Genomic DNA, 20913 nt, shown 5'->3' with positions numbered 1-20913 from the left:
CCAACCAACCAGGAACAACCCCCAAAATCAATGAGGATAGGTGCAGGCCACTGTAAGGTCATACAGTATTCATGTAAGCTATAGCTGGGGTTGGTAACTTGTTGAAGACTGTAAAAGTGAAATTGAAAAGAAAAGAAAAAAGGGGAGAATAAGGAAGAGACAAGAGGCAAAAGCTATCCTTGATAGGAACAAGATGACTTTCATTCAGTCGGAAGAACTTGAGAGCTTGGCTGTGATAGCTAACACACTCGTTCTTCATCACCGGTCGTGCAACAAAGAGCTGGATTCCATCCATTCCATGACTGATTGATTACCCAATGGACAAATGTTAATTCTTTTCATCGATGCTTTGTCATTGTGGAGAGATCCTTTTCATCTAACACCTAGGCTTTTTTTCTCAGCTTTTTTTTTTTTTTTCTGCTTATTTATCTTTTAACATCCTCTTCTCATTCACCTTTGCAAAACTGTCAGGTCTAACAAGATTCTCACAGTACTTTAAACTCCTTTAGTCTACAATTAAAATTGCTAACAAAGTATGTAATAAACTGTGATATTAAATAGTACTCAATGATTTCATTTAGTCATCTCAGTCTAATTATACTTAACCTGTTTGCTGTCCTTGAGAGAAAATTCTTCCTAATTCACAAGAGAATAATATAAAGGATGAGAAGCTGTGTGTTGTTAATATAATAAATTGCTCCAGTGCAACTTCACGAGTTTGCTCTTACATGTGTCAGTACAAAATATGCTACTTTGCGGCATAAGCCCAACTGTGGTTTATAAAGTCAGTGAGAAGAGCTAAAAATGTATAAATGCTAATTTCTTTCTTTGCTTCTTTTATAATTGTCTTTAACAAGAATACCCCTGAATTTTGAAAATGTCGGGATCCACAAGGTTTTGGAATGGTGCTGAAGCAGAGCCTCAGTGCAGGGAGAGTGATGCAGTGCAGATGTGAATTTGGGCTTCTTCAATGTTCAGTGCTGGATTCCGAGTCGATGTTCTGTTTCTATAATGAATCAAATCAGAAAATGAATCAATATGGATGAAGATGTTTTACTGATGTCAGAAGATATCTTTGTAGATTTTATATGCATGTAAAAATTAATTTTCAGTACAGAAAGAAGAAAAAATCCCTTTCTTATTCACAAACCTTTTCAAAATGTGTGTTTGTGAACACAGAACACAGAACTTGAAGGGAGACATGCCTTTCAAGTATAAGCCTTTATATTTAGTTTCATGTCTAATGTGGAGGACCTCCAGAGAGCTTTAACACGTATCATTATTTTAAATTCTAAAAATCATGCAGATTAAACCTGCTAATTGAAAATTTACAGGAATTTCAAAAGAGCTATTTCTACAATGTTATAAAAAAGTTTATTAAAAGGCTCATTGTGTGTTTTTGTAATCTTCCCAATAACAAAATACAGTAGCTATAAATTGTGTGGTATGATCTATAACATAGAGTTTGAATGATATAGGGGTGTTTAAAAAAATGTTTCTTAAGGAATTTTTCAGTCACTTACTTATAGAGATAAAAATTGCAACTGGCAATGTGATTATATCAAAAAGAAAGCACACAGATAGACCTGTTTTCCATTCCAGTTCTTTCTCAGTCTATCTTTAGAAATATGGGTTTTGCCCTTATAAGAACACTACAGATAAACATGGGTGTTCTTAAGAACAGTAAGAGAAGAAATAAAGCAAGTGCTTCTGAGGAAAGTATTTTACCAACTCCTGTGATATGCTAATTGTTCCTTTTAAAAAAAAAAATAAAATTTGTCCTTCTTTGTATGAATTGAGGTAAATATCTTAGTTAAAAAGCAGTAGAATACATAACTTATAGCAAACATCTATAAACTAAATAAAACTCTAAAGCTCTTTCTTTTTCGGGGATGAGGGGTCTGAAATTTTGGCAGGGGAGAAACACAGAAACATCTTTTTAAACTAATGATGATATCACAAAAAAGGCCAAATTATAATGTTCTATTGATAATTGATGGTTATTTCTTGATTCTTCTATTATCAGGCCAGAACTCATAAAAGTAATAAGTGCCTGTTATTGTTAAAAGTAAATTGTTATTCTATAACAAGTGTTTTAACACTGCCTATTGCAACTTACAGCTCCTTAATTTTGTCTCTTTCATAGAAAGATATAATTAGTAAATAAATTAGCTTTTCTACTGAAATATTACTTCAAAAACATTTACGAGCTGTGTTGTCTTTCCACGGAGGCTTGCACGGTGAAAATGTGTTGCAATTAAAACCTGATCTTTGATCTTTTGGTAGTTACAGTTTGGTTTGCTTTCAACCGGTTTTTGTTTTTAGGTTGTTTTTTGTTGGGGGTGTTTTTTGTGGTTTTGTTTCAAATGAGCGATGATAATGTGAATTTTTAGGCTGAAACTACTTGCACCCTAAAATATGATTGGCCAAGTGACTGTTGTCTTTCTTAAACTTCTCCCTAGATCTTTAACTCCTCCTTTTGTGACCTCTTTGAATGCTGCTCCTTCCTCTGAGAATTTTTAGAATCCTCTGAGGTGTAACAAACTGTTACCCGTTGCATTGATGCGATCTGTGTTGTCATTCTTAATCTGGTCTTTTTGCTTTTGTTTTCACTTGTGTGAGTGCTTCTGACGGGACTGCTGACATGAGAATTTGAGCCACAATTTGCCCTTAATCTGCCAGTAATTTAGCAGAAGATAAGTTAGGCTGAATTCTGCCTTCTTGTACACCCCAGTGTTAATTCGTAAGTGACTGGAGCGGGATCAGTGCAAATGTTGTCAAAATTTGGAACATTGTTAGTTATTTAGAAAGCATTGATCTCCTCCTAACACAAACAGCAGCTTGCTATGAGAGTTTCTAACAAACTAAGGTGTAGGGCTCTTCCCAGTATATGCGCTAAGAAACAACGTGCTCAGCATGACCCAGTGATACGTGGTCTAATAATGAAGGCTCATGGCAAAGATTCGTTTTAGGAATAGAGTTGCATTTAAATAACATTTTGCTAAACTGGGCCTAAGGGATTCCAGGGTGTTTAACATAGGCATTGTTGATGAGTCTGTCTGCCAATGAAAGTAAATGCACAATATTTAATGGAGATTCTATTATTACTAACTGGGAAGGGAAAATAAGTGTTCAATTGTGTATAAAGTTTTCTTGATAATTGTTTTTAAATCTGAATTGTGGTTCTTAAAGTCATAAAACTCTGGATCACAACATCAACCATAAGAATTCCCATCTTAAAAATCACCTTTTGTAAGTTATCTGGAAGATTATGTATAATTTAGACTTCAGAGGCAATTAGTTTAATTTAGGAACTGAAAAAACCTTTAGATTTTATTGAAGTCTGTTATGCTCAATATGAAGTTTTCTAGTGGAATTGGGGTCTGATCATAGGAAACCTACTAAGGCCAGTCTTCAGTGTAATGACTTCAGTGACAGTCTTGCCTACAGAAGGCCTCCCAGATTGGGACAAAGATTTGAAATGTATTCTGAACTTCAAATTATGAAAGCCGATCTTCTAATCATTGCATGTTGTTTATAGCGTACTGAGAAAATTTCTGATACTGTGAACATCCAATATGTAGAGTGCTTTTATGAATTCCATGGAGACATTATATGAATAACTTTTGCATTGACATGGTAGTAAAAATGGGTTTCAGATGTCACTGTGTGCCAAATTTCCAAAAAAAGCTTCTAAATCTTCATGTATAATTTTGAGTGTACAATCATTCTCAAATGAAAAAGACAGAATTTGTATATACATTGGCAATCTATGCATGTAAATTGGCAGTTAGCATGCATAAATCCTGAATGAAGTTTTTCTTTCAATTAGACCCTTGTTAAATCCATAGTAACTCCATTAACCTCAGTGGAATTACTTTGGATTTAAAATGCAGTTAAATAAGAACCCTGTTTGGCTACAAGTTCATTTCCCTTTGAAACTCTGGTCCAACTAGAACAGGGAGAAGAGTTTTAAAATGAAGGTGGCACCTGTTTTCCTGATGTGTGAGAATATATTTGATAATTTTCTCTTTTTTTTTAAATAGATTCATCCTGCATGGAAAAGCTACTTTCTAAAGACTGGAAGGAGAAGATGGAAAAATTAAACACAAGTGATCTCCTTGGAGAAATTAAAGGTATCTCAATAGATCAAATTTTAAATATTTGCATATATTATAAAAAGGGGATTGAGGATTTTCTGAAGTTCAGAAAAAATAATAGAAATAACAATCATAACTAGAGGGTGCTTTCCTCTTTCCAGTCAACTCACCTTGTTTTTTAATGTTTATCTTTGAGACAATGGATGCATCTGCCACATAAATAAATTAGAGTGTCACAATCAGTTATAGGATGTTATCATAAACACCAGGTTAGTTACATTAGTTCATTGACATTAGCTATATATCTCTGTGACCAGAGGAAGAAGAAGAAAGATCTTGGTACTGTTTCTTTGTGGTTGCATAAACTATATGTAGAAAATGCTTTCAGATTATAAAAGGGGGTAATTGTGTGATTACTGTTCTAAATCTTTGATTCAAAATTGGGGAAAAAAAAAGAATAATTCTTTATATTCATGCTATTCCTGCGGAGAAAGAGCAGCTCTGGGTGAAATTCGGGACCTACTGAAATTGGCGCAAGTTTTATTGCATATATAGACAGTACTTTCCAGTATTTCCAAGATTTGTTGAACCAGCAATCCAGTAAAAGTGGAATTCCCTTGACAGTTAAGTACTATGTAGAAAACCTGAAGTGTTTTTCCCCACCCATCAATTCTTCCATGGATTTTCTTAGTGAGAAGAAATTCAGTGTTATTGATTAAGCAACAAATTAAAAAGGTGGTTTTTTGTGCTGTTAGAAAGGGTCATAAGGCATGTTTGAGGAATACACAAGGTACCTAAGATTCATTTCTCTTCATTGGTGTAATTTTATTAAATTGCAACTACAAATATGTGGAAACAAAGAATCATGTGCATCATATTAATAAATCTTTACTAGTGGGAAAAAAAAAAAAGAAAAAAGATACCATTTGATGAAAATTATGCTTCCACCAGGGAAACTTAAGATATTTCAAATTTTTTATTCTAAAAACAGATGAAAGATTGGCCCTTTTTAATAAGTAAGTTATAACTGGTTCCTTCAGCTGATTCAGGAAGAAAATCTGCTGGATTCTCCTGTTGGATTTTTTTGGTAGAATTATGACAATGTGTATATATTAGGCAGGTAAGAAATCCTATGGTAATGTCAGTGGCAGAAATATAGTATGCAGTTTTACAAGAACATGTTAAAATTGACTGTAATAAAATCCCCCCAAATTATGTCTTGAAATCATATTCTATTTAAAGCTGTATTGTCTCTTAATAGTGTGGAAAACATTGAATGCTAGTTTGTCCATTAATCGCACAATATAGCTACTTAGTCTTTAAATAGAAACTACTTGAATGCTATTAGTGAATCAAAATTAAAAGAGGTGGGATCTCTAACAATGCAGAATAATGTTCTTTATTCTTTTATATGGCACAAAAAGCTTTTTCATGAGCTTGCATTTATTAAAAAAAAAGTTTGTTTTTCTGGATTTATGTTATTCCTCCTATTTTCTTAGTATATACATTCACTGCAGAGTGGGTGGCTAGAGTTCTGGCTCCTAACCCTTTTCTCATCTACCTACAAAGCATTCTCACTCAGATTTGGAAGAATTCTCAACTCATTCAACTACCTTTTCTAGGGGTATAGCCTATCAGCTGTATAAAAAAGATCACCTGATGAGGCTCACCAGATTTATGTGTTGACAGTCATTCAGTTAGTTTCCATGACTTAATTCCTGTGTCTCATCCCTAGAAACCTATCCTTAAGCGGTCTTAATGTCTGCAATATTCCTCTCCTCTACTAGTTGACTTCCAGCAAGATGCAATACTGAATCTTTGCTACTGAGACTGCATTTCACAGTTTTCATGAACAGGCAAAAATACAAAAAAGCGTACGCAAACATGGAAGATAAATGATGGTGGCTGTTATGTCATGCTTTATGCTTACAGTATTCAAACCTCTTGATAAAGACGTTAGTGTCATTTTAATAGAAGAAAACGAGGTGCAGAGTTACACAGCAGGAGTAGTGGCAGGTCTGAAGTAGGACTGCTTTCCTTTGGGCTCCCAAGCCAGTGGCCTAGCCGCTGTCTCCAGGCTGGTTAGCTCCTCGCTGATAAAATCGCTATCAACCTAATAGCCTGGTATTAACTTATATTAGCATTTGTATGCCTTAAATCATCTCAGAAAGAAAAAAAACCCAAACAACAATCTAGCCCATGGCAGCAGGAAAAACAGGTTACAAGAAGGAAATAAAGCAAAGTGGGGGAACCAGAGAGAATTTTTAATCTGCCAAAGAAGCATACTTTAAAAAAAATCTTCTCAGGGTTCGAGGTGGTAGATTTCCAAGTCACGAAGTTCATTTTCATTGTGCTGAATGAATTTCCGGTTAGGTAACCGGCAGGGCATGCTGAGGTCTGAAAGAACTACTTTTGAAAACGTGTTGTCTATGGGAGGTCAAATATCTTTTTCCTTAATTTCCATTAGATTCTAAATCAATTTATTTAACTGGCTGATATTTTTGGCTTTTGTGCAGACTTTCTGCTCATATTACTGAGAGCCTAACTTAAAGATGTGAAGTGATGCAGTAAAAATAAATAAATGAGGTCATTAGGGAAAAAAAATCTTGATTGTTAGAAAGTGAGGTGTGGTCCTGTGAGGAACTGCTTTTTGCACTGCCTGTTTCTGGGAGTTGTTTATTTTAGAGAGAAGGCGTTGCTCTTGCTAAGGATAACCTGAGTACATACTCTTCCTCTGTATCTGCACAACCACAACCCTCCCCCCTTCAGTGAAAGACTAGCATGTTGGTTGTGGGAAGGCAGTTCACTAAGAATCAGTGCCAGAAAAAAGGATGAAAGCAGAAAAAAAATGTACCACTGACACAAACAGTTTCTATTCATGTTTGGGAAGCACATAGACGAGAAGAAAAGATAATTGGCTGAGAGAAACAAATAAAAACGGTATTTTCTTGCTTTACCTTCTATATTTAGAACACAATAGTGTTAATCAAGATATAATTGTAAGCTGTATCTATTAATTCAAATAATAGAAGCCAATACAAAAGTAACAAACAATGAATGATTTTTTTTTTTCTCTAAGTGGGATTGTTCCTGTTCACAATTACTCTTGCATAGTGTGCTTCCTTTGTAAAACTGCTTTTTCTGAGTTTCTTTATTAGGATTTCAGTTATTGATAATGGTCCCAATTCTTCCTTGAATTCCAGCCAAACAAGCCATTGACTTCAGGGAGGTTGCATGAAACACAGAGGAGCATTTGGCAGAATACTTTGTAGCCAAATTCCAGTGGTTAAATAAGTCTGCTTGTTCATTTGATATGTTTATAAATGAAACACATAGGTCAAATTTTCAAAGGTCTATGAAGCAGTTGAGCTGAGTTAAATGACCTGCTCACCTGGAAAAAACCCCAGAGCTGCCTATGCAAATCATTTGATTGTATGCTATTTGCCAGTGTGTGCATGCAAATACATTTATTTAAGGTATACAAACAATTTGTTAGGCTTATGTCCGGCTTTTGCAGTGTTTGTTTTTCTGTACAAAAATTAGGATCAGGAAATACTTTTCATTCTGATTTTTGTTATCATGTATTTGAATGAACAAAGTGATGCAGATCTCTTTTCTAAATTTCCAGATATTTGGGTGCACAGAGTTCTGTCCTCACCCTCCCTTGCTGCATGGATTTCTGTTGCTTAGTTATCTAGTTTTTCTTCAGCAGCCACAGCTAGGCAGAGTAGCATCATTTATCACTATACAGAGTCTGTTTTAAGTTTTCTGTTTCTGTTCCAAATATAAATCTCCGGAATAGCATAGTCTTGCATGCATCAGGCAGTTGTCCTACTGAAATAGCCCGCAATGGTCTTTCTCAGCACGCAGGGTCTTTGAAGATCAAATAAGAAAGGTCAGTCTTTAAGTAACTTAAGCAATGATGTTATCGTGAAAGGGTCAGAATTGGTCTAGCAGTCTTATAGAAGAGTGACTCCTGGGTCACCGGCTACTGTGTTGCAGGTTAGTTCTCTGGCTTCCATTGGTGGTGTTTACAACTGGAACTCTCTAGATTTATAGGCATTGTGACTTGAATGTCACATGCTGTCTTTGTACAGTATACTCTATTTTGGGAAGGGTAGTGATTGATGTCCATAGCTTTATCCAGTACAGAAGGCTGTTTGCATTGTGTTTCCCGTGCTAATTCCTTCCCCTTTTATATTTGCTACTTTATTAAAAAGAGCCTAAAACTCCTATTTCATGTGACATGTACACATTTAAAGGCCTCAAAATATTTGGATAGGTGGGAGGCAGTATTCCTGTTTCCTAGGAAATGTTGAATTTAGTAAAACGAAGCAACTTCACCCACTTGATAGTCTCCTTGTAAGATAGACTATAAACAACATTGAAAATGCTATTTGTCCCTGGTATTAGGACACAGGAGAGATGGAAAGAGGTGTTTTCTGGGAGCATTTGTGTGTGTGTGCATTAATGACTGGAAGAGAACAGTGAGGCACAACTGTTTGAATCTAGTAATTTAACACTCTCTATTTCTGGAATAGTCTTGGAGAGAGTTGTGCATGAATGAATCCTTGAGAAAGTTATGGTTTCTCTGGTTTTACAGTGAATTAAATTTTTTCTTAAAATATGCATGATTTACAAAACAATTTAAAATGCTATTTTTGCTTCCTTTTTATAAAATTTGTCTTCACACATACGCTTTCGTGCACAGATAAGTGCACAAGTGTTTCTTGGTGCACTATATCGAACTTGAAGACCACTTTGAGGAAAATAAACCTGATATTTTCCTGTAGCCCTGACCAACACTGTAGTCTGGATTCGCAGTAATTATTTCTCAGTATAATTGCTGAAATTTCCTTCTTATGAATTCTAAGGGTATATAACAGTCTGCCTTATAAATATGTATAAATAAATATATATAAGTCTTATATCACAGAGGCACTCAGAGGTTTTTAATTATGTCACTTTGTATGGCTATAGACATTTCAAAGCTCTCCTTTGTGCTCTCTGTTATAAACATATTTTATTTCTTTTGAAGTCTGTGTGATATACATACTAGCAATTAAAAACCCAGCTCAGGCTTTGAGACACAAGGTCTTCTTAATTAAAACTCAAACAAAAGCTACAAGCAAAAGCCCCACTATATGATTAAGGTCTAAAGTGTTATGATACATTAGAATCATTGTTAACTGCTAGGATTTAAAAAATCAATACACAGGAAAAAGGATCAACTGGTTCCAATTAGTGAAACCAATGAAAGCATCCAACAAAACATAACAAAACAATGCAACCCAGCACCCCTACACCCATATCCTTAAGAAATTGGTCCTGATTAGAAATATACCACAGGCTATAAAGGTTGCTCATAATGTATTTACTACTGTGATCCAATGAAGTGATATGTTTAGCTTTATGTTGTAGCTCTCCAAATCAGAGATATATTTTTGTTTTGTCATTTCTCAAGTCATTAGCATTTTGTGTAACATGTTACAAAAGCTACATTTCCAGGTCTAACCTGATCTTCTAAATTAAGTGGTACCTTTCTGAATGACCAAATATTTCATAAGCACTTTCAACAGTTAATGTTTGCACACTCTTTAGTCTGATTTGCTTGAAGAAAGTAATGGATTCAAAAAGAAAAATATTTTGGTTAAACTTACCATGCCTATTGTATCTATTTGTTATGATTAAGATGCCGATATAATTAGTTAGACTAATCACTAGTGTGAACTAGATTAAACTATATGGTCTTATGTCATCTTGACTTTTTTTGATATGAAAGACTTTTCTCCAGATTCTGGACTTAAATAGAAATACCACACACTGTACAGACAGAGGGTAGTTCTGTGGAAATGAATGGGACTGCTCACTGTACACAGGGCTATTATTTAAATTATGTACATGTAAGTCTTGGCAGGATTGAAGCTGTACTTAGCACAAAAAAAAAAAAAGTAGTAAACATTTTTGTTGCTCTGGTCTTTTGGTCAGAGGGTCATATTTCAGTGGCACCTATCACAATCATGCCTGCTTCTAATGTTAAAAGTTAATGACTATTACCGTTTCTAGTTCTTAAAACTCCACAACTATAAATTACATTGTAATCAACCTTTCACATAAATCAAGTTCTCCATATTGTTGCATACATTTTATAAATAGTATCAATCGTGATGCATGCAGTATATTTCAAGGCACACAATGAATTTCTTGCTTACTGCAATCACATATATCTATATATTTTTTACCTTACCAGTGTATGTTTCTAAGTTTAACAATTCAGGGCTAAATATATGAAGTCTGTACTACACTGAAATCAATGGGACAGCTCACTTACTTACTTACCTATACGCTGTGTTCTGTGGAACTGTGTCCCGAAGAGTGTATTAAGAAATAGTATCACCTGATCATGAGAAAAAGGAATAAGATAATGATGCTAATGATAAGGGTCGTGAGGCACTGGCACAGGTTGCCCAGAGAAGTTGTGGATGCCCCATCCCTGGCAGTGTTCAAGGCCAGGCTGGATGGGGCTTTGAGCAACCTGGTCTCGTGGAAGGTGTCCCTGCCCATGGCAGGGGGGGTGGAACTAGATCATCTTTAAGGTCCATTCCAACCCAAACCATTCTGTGATTCATTCTATGATTCTAATAATAAGGAACTTGAAACAGCAATACATTTATTTGGCACAGCAGAAAAGACTGACTTCTGGAATTTGATCCATTCTTTATTTGTACAAATAGTGACAAGAAAATGTCTGGTATTGAAATGTCTTTATTTTCAAATGCCATTTAATTTTTTAGCAGAAAAAGGGTTGAATATAAACTAAAAATTACAAGTAGGTTTTCACTTTTTCTTTGAAAACTTGCCTTTTTTTTCTGTTGGTATGTTGTTTTGGTATTTTATATATATTTAGTTTTCATTAGATCAGTAATTGTTTTCTTTAATAAATACAGTCTTTAACTGTAGTCAAAAGGCTTCTATGTTGAAGAAGCCTATCACTACTTGGAACTTAAGGCCTTCTCTTCTGACACTGAATGTCAGTGGAAAGTTTCCTTTTGACTCAAGTCCCAGCTTAGTTGCCAATGAAGTTGCTTACCTTTAGCAAAATAAAACTCCTACTGGAGACAAATATACAACTTCATATGAAAAAGCAAGTGCATATGGAGGAGTTTGCACTGGTAAAACATGTTTCATCATGCTTCAGTGCTTTTGGCTTTTTGTTGCTGCAGACATATAAAGTCAAATTCTAACAAATTAATGAATGTAAGCATTTATCAAGAAAGATGCATATAGGCACAGTACTGAAAGAACTGAGATTTTCTGATCGATTTGTATTCTGTGGAAACCTGTAGATGTACTTTATGAGTCTTTTCTTACAAGAGTTTCATATTAAGGAGATCTTTGATTTAAGTGTCAGATATAAAGACCATACTATCCTGTAGTGTTCTGTCTCTATGGATACTGAGCAACCTGGGGAAGGGTGTAAGGAAAGGGCAAACATACAGTAATATTTCCTCAATATACTCTTCCAATTTCCCACAAAATATGATTAATGGGCTTTTTGACTCAGAGGTGGTACATTCGGGTTTAATGGCCCTTGATAGAATTTTCATCTATGAACATGTCCAATCGCTTTTGAACCCTTTAATAGACAGCTGGGAAGTCTGTGGGGATAAGTTCAGCAGTTAACAATATGCTGTATATTTGAACCTAGTACCTTGTAGGTGTCCTCTAGATCTTGCATTATAATGGACAGGGAATGGTTCCCTGTTCATCTTCTCTGTTACACGACATTCAGTTGTCTCTTCTCCACATTGAAAAGTAAAAATATATTTATTTATTCCTTATATTGAAAGCTGTTCTGCACTTTGGTCACTCTCGTCACCCTTCTCTGCAGTTAATTTGGAAAGAAACTTTTTGCACAAAATGCGCCTGTTCTGAGCAACATCAAACTTTGGCACTGATTAATGACAACCTTTGTGGCAATCCTTTTCGCTTCAGTTGGTTTTAAACTCCCTTTCTGAATGGGGAGTCTGTCTTGAAGTGGGGTCTTGATGTGTGGGTGTTGTGTGGTAATGAGAGCATCCTGAGGGTATCAAAGATATCAGATTTCTTTTCTTAAGAGAAATGTAAAAATACCTTACTGTGAACTTTACAAACTGTGGACCCAGCGGTGGCTCAGAAATGTCATCTGTAAAACTTAAGGGACATAGGATTAGTACTCAGAAGAAATGAAGTATGAGCACATTTGGGAAACTCACATGCAACTGAGAACAGCAAGAGCATAACGTGCAACCTGACACAGGCACTGCCTCAAAAGCCTGAGCTCAGTGAGGGATAGAAGAAGAAATACAAGAAGGGTTGTCCTTGTCCTCTCTAAACAAGTTGACCCTTTGGAAGAGGTTAACTATCTGTATTTTTTTTAAGAGGTCTTGATTTGTCTAACTGTGTCACCTCACTTCAGATCTGACCAATGACATCTGACAGTTTTCTGCCAAAGGGCAGATCTAGCCAAACTGGGCTCATTTTCCTTGTTGTCACCTCCTCCTGCCAGCATTAAAGTGATTTCAGGCTAATCAGGATCCCCTTGCTCCAGTCAGGTCATTCATGATACAGCCCCCTTACTTGGCGAGTGAATTGGTCTCAATTCCCTGTCTCCCTTCTGTCTCTCCCCCAAATACTTATTCTGGATTAAAGTAAATAATTTCTCTCTTTTCCACTCCCTCCAAATTTTTGGGGTTCTTCCATGATTTGCCAATGGAAAAAAATTTCAAAAATGCTAAAAAGGTGAAGTCTTATCAACTAATATGAAAATATAAATTTTAAAGCAAATTGAGAGAGCTATATTGAAAAAGTTTCCATAGGAAATTTGTCTGAACAGAGGAAACAGAAATAGAAATCTATTAAGGACATAGCCTGCCCTGATTCATGACTTCATCATGGGTATTACCCTCTGATTTATACCCAGGCAGCTTGGTCAGAAATGGTTCTTTGTCATTACCTCTCACACTGAAATCCTGTTATTATATACATATTTTTTCCTACCCTTTTTTTCTTTAAATTACTGTTAGTTTGACCCACATATCCTAATACTTACCTTGGTCTATATCGATATGAATTAACAAAGTTTAGTTGTCATAAATGATCTTTAAGAGTTATACAATATTAAGCTGAGACCTGCTCAATAGCTGTTTAAAATTTGTTGCCCCATAGATAGCAGTAATGAGAGGCTAACACACTCATGTTGGGAATGACTCCTCATGTCTATTAAGATTTGTTTGAATAGGTTTCCATCACAACAGGTGCACAATTATTTTATGAGTAAAATATTATCAGCCTTCCAAATTAGCCAGGGCAAAATGCAAGTTGTCTGATTAAATAATCAAACCCAATACTTAAAATGCTCTTGATTTCCCCAGGAATTTTAAGATGCTAAGTCCCAGTCTATCAGTGAAACTGTGATTGTTTGCAGCATGCAAGTAGCAGCTTGTAGAGTATCCTGTTTGGTATGTTTTACATAATTCATCCTACATTATACAAGACAAAACCACTAAAAAAGCATATAATAATAGGTTTTACTTCTAGTCAAACAATTTTTATCTACCAATGAAGGTATTATACCGTGCATTAAAATCAGAAAAAAGTGGGCCTCTAATGGAAAATAGTTTGAAAGTGTTCTGCATTCAATTAGGAGGCACATCAGTTTAGAAATACAAAACCCTGTGTTGTTTTTTAAATAATTCACTTTATGAAGGGGGAGGGAAAACAGGAAAATCCTCTGAATGTGAAGGGCAGCTTGCAGTGTGGAGATCACATATGTCACCAGTTATTGAATGGCTCAGTAAACACAGTGACTCAGAGACCCAAGAAAGGGGTAAAATCTGAAACAGTAGGTTCACCACAAATGGAAAACTTAGCAGCTGTCAGACATAGATTATATACAGGTAACTGTGTTCATATCTGAATCTGTTTGTCAATCAAGGAATGCTGTGAATCAGGAGATGGGATCTCAAATACAAAACCACAAAGTCAGAGACAGCATCTGGAGGAGCTCCAAGCCACAAAAATTAGGGAAGAAGCACAGAGGGCACAAAAACTGTAAATGCTTGCATGGATCCTGCCTCTATATACATTGAATTTAAATAATTGTGTTGATACATCAGTAATAATAATTGCTGATAAAAATTATAGTCCTTATTTTGGGCAGCAATATGTTTTACTAAATGTGAAATTAAATGCAATTTGTATTAATTAGGGATAATATGAAAGTATGTAAGTGGTTGACATTTCCAACATTTTAAAACATACTACTATATGTTAAGATACATCTTTTGCATTTGTTTTGACTTGGAAATACTGTAGATTGATATATGCCCCTAATGTGCTCTTTTGAAATAAGATCACAGTTCTAACCCCTAAGATCAGAAAATTATTTATAGACAAGGTTCACCATACTTTGAAATTTAGTTATGGGATTTGATCATTGATGTAACTGTTTACTAGACAATTATAGTTCTTTCTGGGAGCTGGAATACAGTCCTATTACAGATACTAAAACAAAATCTACTGTTAAAATACAGGTGGTGTACTCAAGTTGCAGGATTTCAAAAGTCAGTGTAGTGTATACAGACGTTTTATGTAGGTTTGTACAACTTAAGTTTTTCTAAATGTGGGAAAGCTTACAGAGACTTCAAGTTTTGACTGGTAGCATCAAAGGAATACAAACAGAGGTTTACTAAGGAAGGTAAAGAAAATCAAATGGGCATAACTGTTCTGTGGTTTGTTTTTTTCAGATTCACTAAGAATCATAGACTTCCTTTTAACTTGTAACTGGAAGAACTTTTTACCTTTGCTGCTTTGCTCTGGTGCCAGGATCCATTTGCCTACATATTGTTGAGATTCTGCAAATCACAGAATGACTGTCGATTTTCTTTTAGGGGCTGTAGTGAATAGAGGGTTTCTACTTCAGGATGTATTCGTAGATTAATTAGCCCTCTTCTCTATTTTGTTGTTGTTTTCTTCACCTCCCAAGGGTTCCGTAGTGTAATTTTGGGTCTCTCAGCCTTCAGCTAGAGATGGGGTGCCCACTTCCTCTGAAATGTAAGGATTTTTCTAAAAAGAAATACTTTAGCCTATCAGGTTATAGTCTGCCCCTCTTCAAGATAACAGTGATTGACAAAGGCACTTTGGGTCTCTCTGCATACTCTCAGATAACCTTTCCCCCCATCAGACAAATATGAACACTTGGTGCTAAGAACTGGCTCTGAGCAGGCCGTAGTGAGAATTCTCCCTCTGCTGACCTAGGAAAACCATAGTCAGTCTCCACACATAGCTAAAGGTTAGTTGATGTCAGAGATCATCGGTGAGTCTCTTCTCTCACTTCGCCTTTTCCTGTTCCATTCCATGTGTATTGTGCTAACAAACACTGAGAAAAAGTCTTCTGAATTATAGTTACAGCTACTGAAAAGGGCTATGGTGATAAGCAGCAAATCACCCGTGACAAAATATAGGTGTTAATTGCACGTCAGCTGAATCTGCTATGAGAAATTTACATTAGGACAGCTATGCCTGTGTAAAATGTTTGAATGCATTAAACACACAGAAATTAATATAAAGTTCAAGTTTGGAAGTGAGGGAAAATGGAGGATTTATATAATGAAAATGAACGTTGTTTAACTTGTTTTAATGAAGTAGTCTTCACAAAGGAGAAAAGTGTTCTTGCAACAGGCCCACTCCAACACTTGCAGCATGATCTGTAAAAGGCGAACACTGCTCTTTACTGATCAAAGTCAGATCCTATAGACAGCCCAGCTGGCATCACCAATGCTCAGGCTGAGACCCTGACTACTCTCCGAAATGGTAACATTTATAGACTCAGTTTCTGTGATGGTCCTTAACAACCTCTGAGAGGTGTGTATTTTTTTTTTTTTTAAGCAAAACTAACATGCCATTTTTCATTGGAGTTCTGAAAAAGTTCATTTTCTGTGGTTCATGAACTCAAGATATATGATACTTGTTTAATGTTTTTGACTGACAGCTAGAGGATAGAAAAAGGTTAAATAATACTGTGAGAATTAGAAGGTTTGTTGGTAAACTAGGTAATGCTTTTGCCATGCATACCTATTCAGGCTTTTATGGTAGTGCTTTTTTTGGGTCAGTGTTAGCTATGTCATAGCAGGTGTAGAGTTGTGCAGTTGGTTAGGTAACTGAAAGTCACTCCTCTTAAAAGTATATACACTGAATTAATACCTAAAGCAATACTGAGTACTTGAATTAGTAAAAATCTTTCTTTTTTTTTGCATAGGGAAATAAATGTGAATGAGTGTGTGTGAGTGTTGCGTTATAAATGCATTTTCTGTATTGTCTTTACATGTCAGATTAGTATTCGTTCATCCTCTTATGCAAGCTGGTCATCTTAAATGGAATTTTGTCTGTATATGTTGAGTCCATGATATAAGTGAAAGCTTACTGCAAGCTTAGCTTTACTACAAGCTGCTGAGGTCCCCTAAATGCAGAATATTTGAGGTGCACAAAAGCAGAAAAATCTCATCATTGCTGTTACATATCAAGCCAATAGTGGAAGAGCTCCAAGCAGGAATTTGAGAATTTGTAAGTGAATGCATTCCTTGCTACTCTGAAGTTACCAAAGTGCTACTGAGTTCTAGAAGGGGATATCTAAATACCTCATGTCCTTCAGCAGTTAGTTCTTCAACAGTATTTCCATTTATGACTGTGTTTATTTTGATACCCTGAAATTATGATGATGACATAATGTATTGATGGTTATGTGTTAGCAGTTAGCTCTAAGGGTGCAGCTGAAAACCTGTTTTTGTGCTGAGGTTACTACCTGTGTGAAACTCAAAGTGAGCAACTTAAGGTTTTGACTGAAACATGTTAGCCCTAAGCCTCTATATATACACCTTCACACAGATCCAGGTTCTCATGTCCGCTAGCTGGTGTTGCATATCAGAAAAGTAAGTGAAACTACTTTTATGTTAAAGAAAGGCAGTTGGTTGACCCGTAGGCATGAATTCCCATACAGGGAAAACAAATCTTAATAAAAAATCATCAAATACTGTATCTGAAGGGCTAAAGTTGATACACAAGAACTCAGAGAAAAAATGGAAAGGACATCTTTGGTATAAAGAGGAAAAAACAGCCAAACATCCATTTGACTCCAGCAGTAATCATAAATGGACACACAGGAGCAAGGAAGAACAAGGGAAAGCATATGCTTTCACACCAACACTATCCCAGCCTCTGACTGTTTTCAGTTCCAGGGATTTCCTGACCCTGATGTGGTTTGTTTATTTTGTATCAGTCAACTGGATCTCTCTTCCCCCTTCCAAATACTTGTCCAGTCTCCCCTGAAGCCTATTCAAAACTTTGAGCCCATGGCATCTTTTAAAAAGATATTCCATGGTTCTAGTGTCCACTGTGTGAAGAATCACCTCAGATGAAAATTGAAAACTTTTAAGGTGATGTTATGTGGTTCAGACACATCTATCTCATTTTTTAAAATACTGTAAGATGTCGTCTGAGGCAACGGGTGTTAGATGCGTGATGTATTTTTTAAAACATGGCCACAGATCTATCTGCAATAGTAAGAGTCCTAAATCCCTTTTAAAAATCTGGCCCAGAGACACCTAAACCTAAGAAACCCCTTAGAAAAATACCAGAGGTCTTTACAGATGCAGACAGATTGAAATTTTTATGTATATTTAAAATTCCTAGAGAGGAAACAACCATAAAATACATTGCTTAAGTACAAAATTATTTTGCAGTCACAATTAGCCTTCATCTTAGTTGGCGGTATCTCAGCATCACAGTTACTCTGATGTAACTTCTGAGAAACACGTCAGAAACATTGCGTTGAGTTGCCATAGGTATGTTGTTCCAGACATAACTGATTTTTTTAATAGGACACTAAAAGGGAAGATGATTAACTTTCAAAACCAGTTGAGAGAAGTCTCAGTAGAAATCTGTTTTCCCTGCTCCTGCTTCTTCTTCATTTGTTTTTAGTTTTAGTGTCTTGTTATGAAGGAAAAATAATGATGAAATCGTGGTTGCTGTAGAAATAAAGTAATGAAAATGCAACTTGGACAGTGTTTTATTATCTTCAGGAGAAAGGAACAATTAGGGATTCCAATTTCTTAACTATATCCCAGGTCTATTTATAATACATTCAATTAGAATGATGTTATAATGGAATTCAAAACCTCTTGGTGTGTTTCCTACAGGCTCCCAATACTTCAAGATTTATTCTGAATCATCCTTAGACTGTGCCTAAAGTTGTGCCTAGGTTCAGGCCTTTGATTATTATATTATATTAAGTCTCTTGAATAGGCAGTGTTTATGTTTTCATTCTGAGTGATCCTGTTTGAGTGGTAGAATATGGATATAAGCACAACAAAATAACATGATCCCAGTCTCCGGTTTGGGACTGAGAAGAATTTCATCACCAAAGATTCTGTAGTGAAGGGCTGCATTTAATGTTTTGGTTTGTGATCAGCTAGGTATACAAATAAATTGAATTAAGAAAATTTCCAACTGCACTTTTAGTCGCTTCTAAGAAACATCTGGCTAAACATACTCATGCTTGTGGTTAGAGTATAATTATACCAGAACACTCTTAGAATATGTGTGGAACTTTGGTCTGCAAATGTAGGCCACCTCCTTTGTGCTCTGTTTAATGTGATTTAGGAGGTTTTTCTGCAGTTAGAAAACTTGGCCGATAATTTTGTAGCATATTTCATAGGGGCACAACAAGGTGGTCATAGAATTCTAATTTGTTCTAGAATGTGTTCTTTTTAATAAATTAATTAATTATGAAATAAACCTTGAGGGAACAACAAGCATAGTTTACTTTACTTGTTTGGTTTTTGTTTCTCATACCCATACAGTGAGGTTGTGGTTATTTCAAAAGACATAAGATAATTCATATTTGTAGCATTAATATGCTCTGCTGAATTGGTTTTACAGATTGCTAGGTTGTGTGTAACAGATAAGTAGCACTTTCAATTTGTAACTGTTTGATTATGAAAGAAATTTAAAATAATATTCAAATTTACAGGCCTGAAGCTGCCAGTTTTGACCACCTAATGCCATTATTAATGAACATATCAATGGACCTGTTTCAAAGCCCACTGAAATAAGTGTAAATCCTTCAACTGACTTCTGTGGGCACATTCTAAATGTATAAAATGTTGTTGCTTTTCCATACATATCAAAGGCTTTTGACTAAATTGTCTCTTCTTAGATGAAGTAGGAAGTTTCTTCTTTACAGCTTCCATGATAGACAGGCTATGCTAATGTCCTTGTTTTGCAATAAACTTTGCTTCTTCATTACTTATCACCAGAGGCAATAAAAATCTTCAGAGGCAAATATAAGTTTTTCATTGATATACTTGTTTGTATTTGTAAGACATGAAAGATGAACATGTAATTAAGATCAAAATTAAAATTTATATTTAAAGTATATAAATCTTGCAGTACTAATACTCCTCATATTTATATTTAGACATTTCTGAGTGGTGTAGCTAATAACTACTAACTAAAAACTCATGGAAGTAACTTATTTAACAAGATATAAAAAGTAACTGCAAGACATCATAAGTCAGAGTACATTTCACAGGGGCACATCTCCTCTCCTGTGTATATTGTGCATTCTGGATGCAGTAGAAGAAATGCATTTGGGTTACAATTTTGAGTATAGGAAGAGAGGCAAGATTCCTAGAATGTTTTGGAGTGGGATCCTCAGTGTTAGCTTTCAGGCAAATGAACTCCAATAATTGAATCCTAATATGTAAATTGATTAGCCTTTTTATACAAAAGCTGCAGTGGCACCTATGAAATGGATCTCTTCCCTTCTTGTACCCATAGAGAAAAGTATTCATTCCTGTCCTTATTCTCATAGACCTTCCTACTACACAGATGCTCAGGTTCAATAGAAGGCACCACATTGTCCTCCTTAAAACTAGATTAGCCCCACAGGAAGATACAGTGTTGATATATTGTTCACCTGACTTGCACATGTCCAACTGCAGGAGTACACATAAAAGCTGCACAGACTTCAGCTGTCACCTTTTCTTACCATCACCCCATGTATGTATGTATTTATAGACATTACAGTGCAAAGTATTCCTCACTATTTAAAGAGAAGAATCATGTTATTTCTGCAAATACTGTGACAAAAAGCAGAAAAAAAAATATTAAAAACCTCCTTTTCAGTAACTTGCTGTTTAAAATGGAGAACTTAAAACATGTGATTCTTTTTCATCTGTCATTATTAATCCATGGTTTAGACAATGTGAGAAGACTTAACAAACAAGCAAAAGCTTCTTTTACGTCATGAACTTTCTTCATGAAAGACAAATATCAGCTAAAGAAATCACAGGTAACTATGAGTCCTGTCATATAGGGTAATTAATGTCATCTAATTCATATGAGCTATATTCATCAAGTGAGATATTAAACTAACTTCCTCTAAACTCAGCTTCCTTCCAGTCATTTTTATGCATGTACATATACAATTCCCTTTCCAGAATAAGATTAGATAGAACAGATATTCAGTTCATCCCTGTGATTGAAGATACAAGTTTTAATTGGAGAGCTCTTCCTTCCAAACAAGTGCTTTTTTGCACTTGCACCACAACAGGAAGAAATACTAGTTCAGAAAGAATGAAAAAATGTATAGATCACTTGCAATTGTATCATGTTTACATAATAAAAAAATAAGATTCATTTAGAAGAGTATCACGGTACCCAGAAATCACTTGTTAAAGTTAAAATTGAATATGAAAACGAAATGATTTTTATC

At 35.4% G+C, this 20913-nt stretch overlaps 1 protein-coding gene across 2 annotated transcripts in view; it reads left to right on the top strand.

Moving 5' to 3' along the window:
• SOX6 (SRY (sex determining region Y)-box 6) overlaps positions 1-20913 on the top strand; it is a 270394-nt gene that overhangs the window by 87689 nt on the left and 161792 nt on the right. For both annotated transcript variants that reach the window (XM_010563828.1, XM_010563827.1), the window contains exon 5: positions 4047-4136. In XM_010563828.1, the coding sequence (XP_010562130.1) occupies positions 4047-4136 (90 nt within the window). The remainder of the gene's footprint in view (positions 1-4046; positions 4137-20913) is intronic.

The sequence above is a fragment of the Haliaeetus leucocephalus genome, unplaced genomic scaffold (genome assembly GCF_000737465.1).
Source record: "Haliaeetus leucocephalus isolate CR32 unplaced genomic scaffold, Haliaeetus_leucocephalus-4.0 Scaffold173, whole genome shotgun sequence".
Taxonomy (NCBI): domain Eukaryota; kingdom Metazoa; phylum Chordata; class Aves; order Accipitriformes; family Accipitridae; genus Haliaeetus; species Haliaeetus leucocephalus.
Note: the sequence above shows the minus strand (reverse complement) of the source record. Positions and strands in the feature narration are given on the sequence as shown.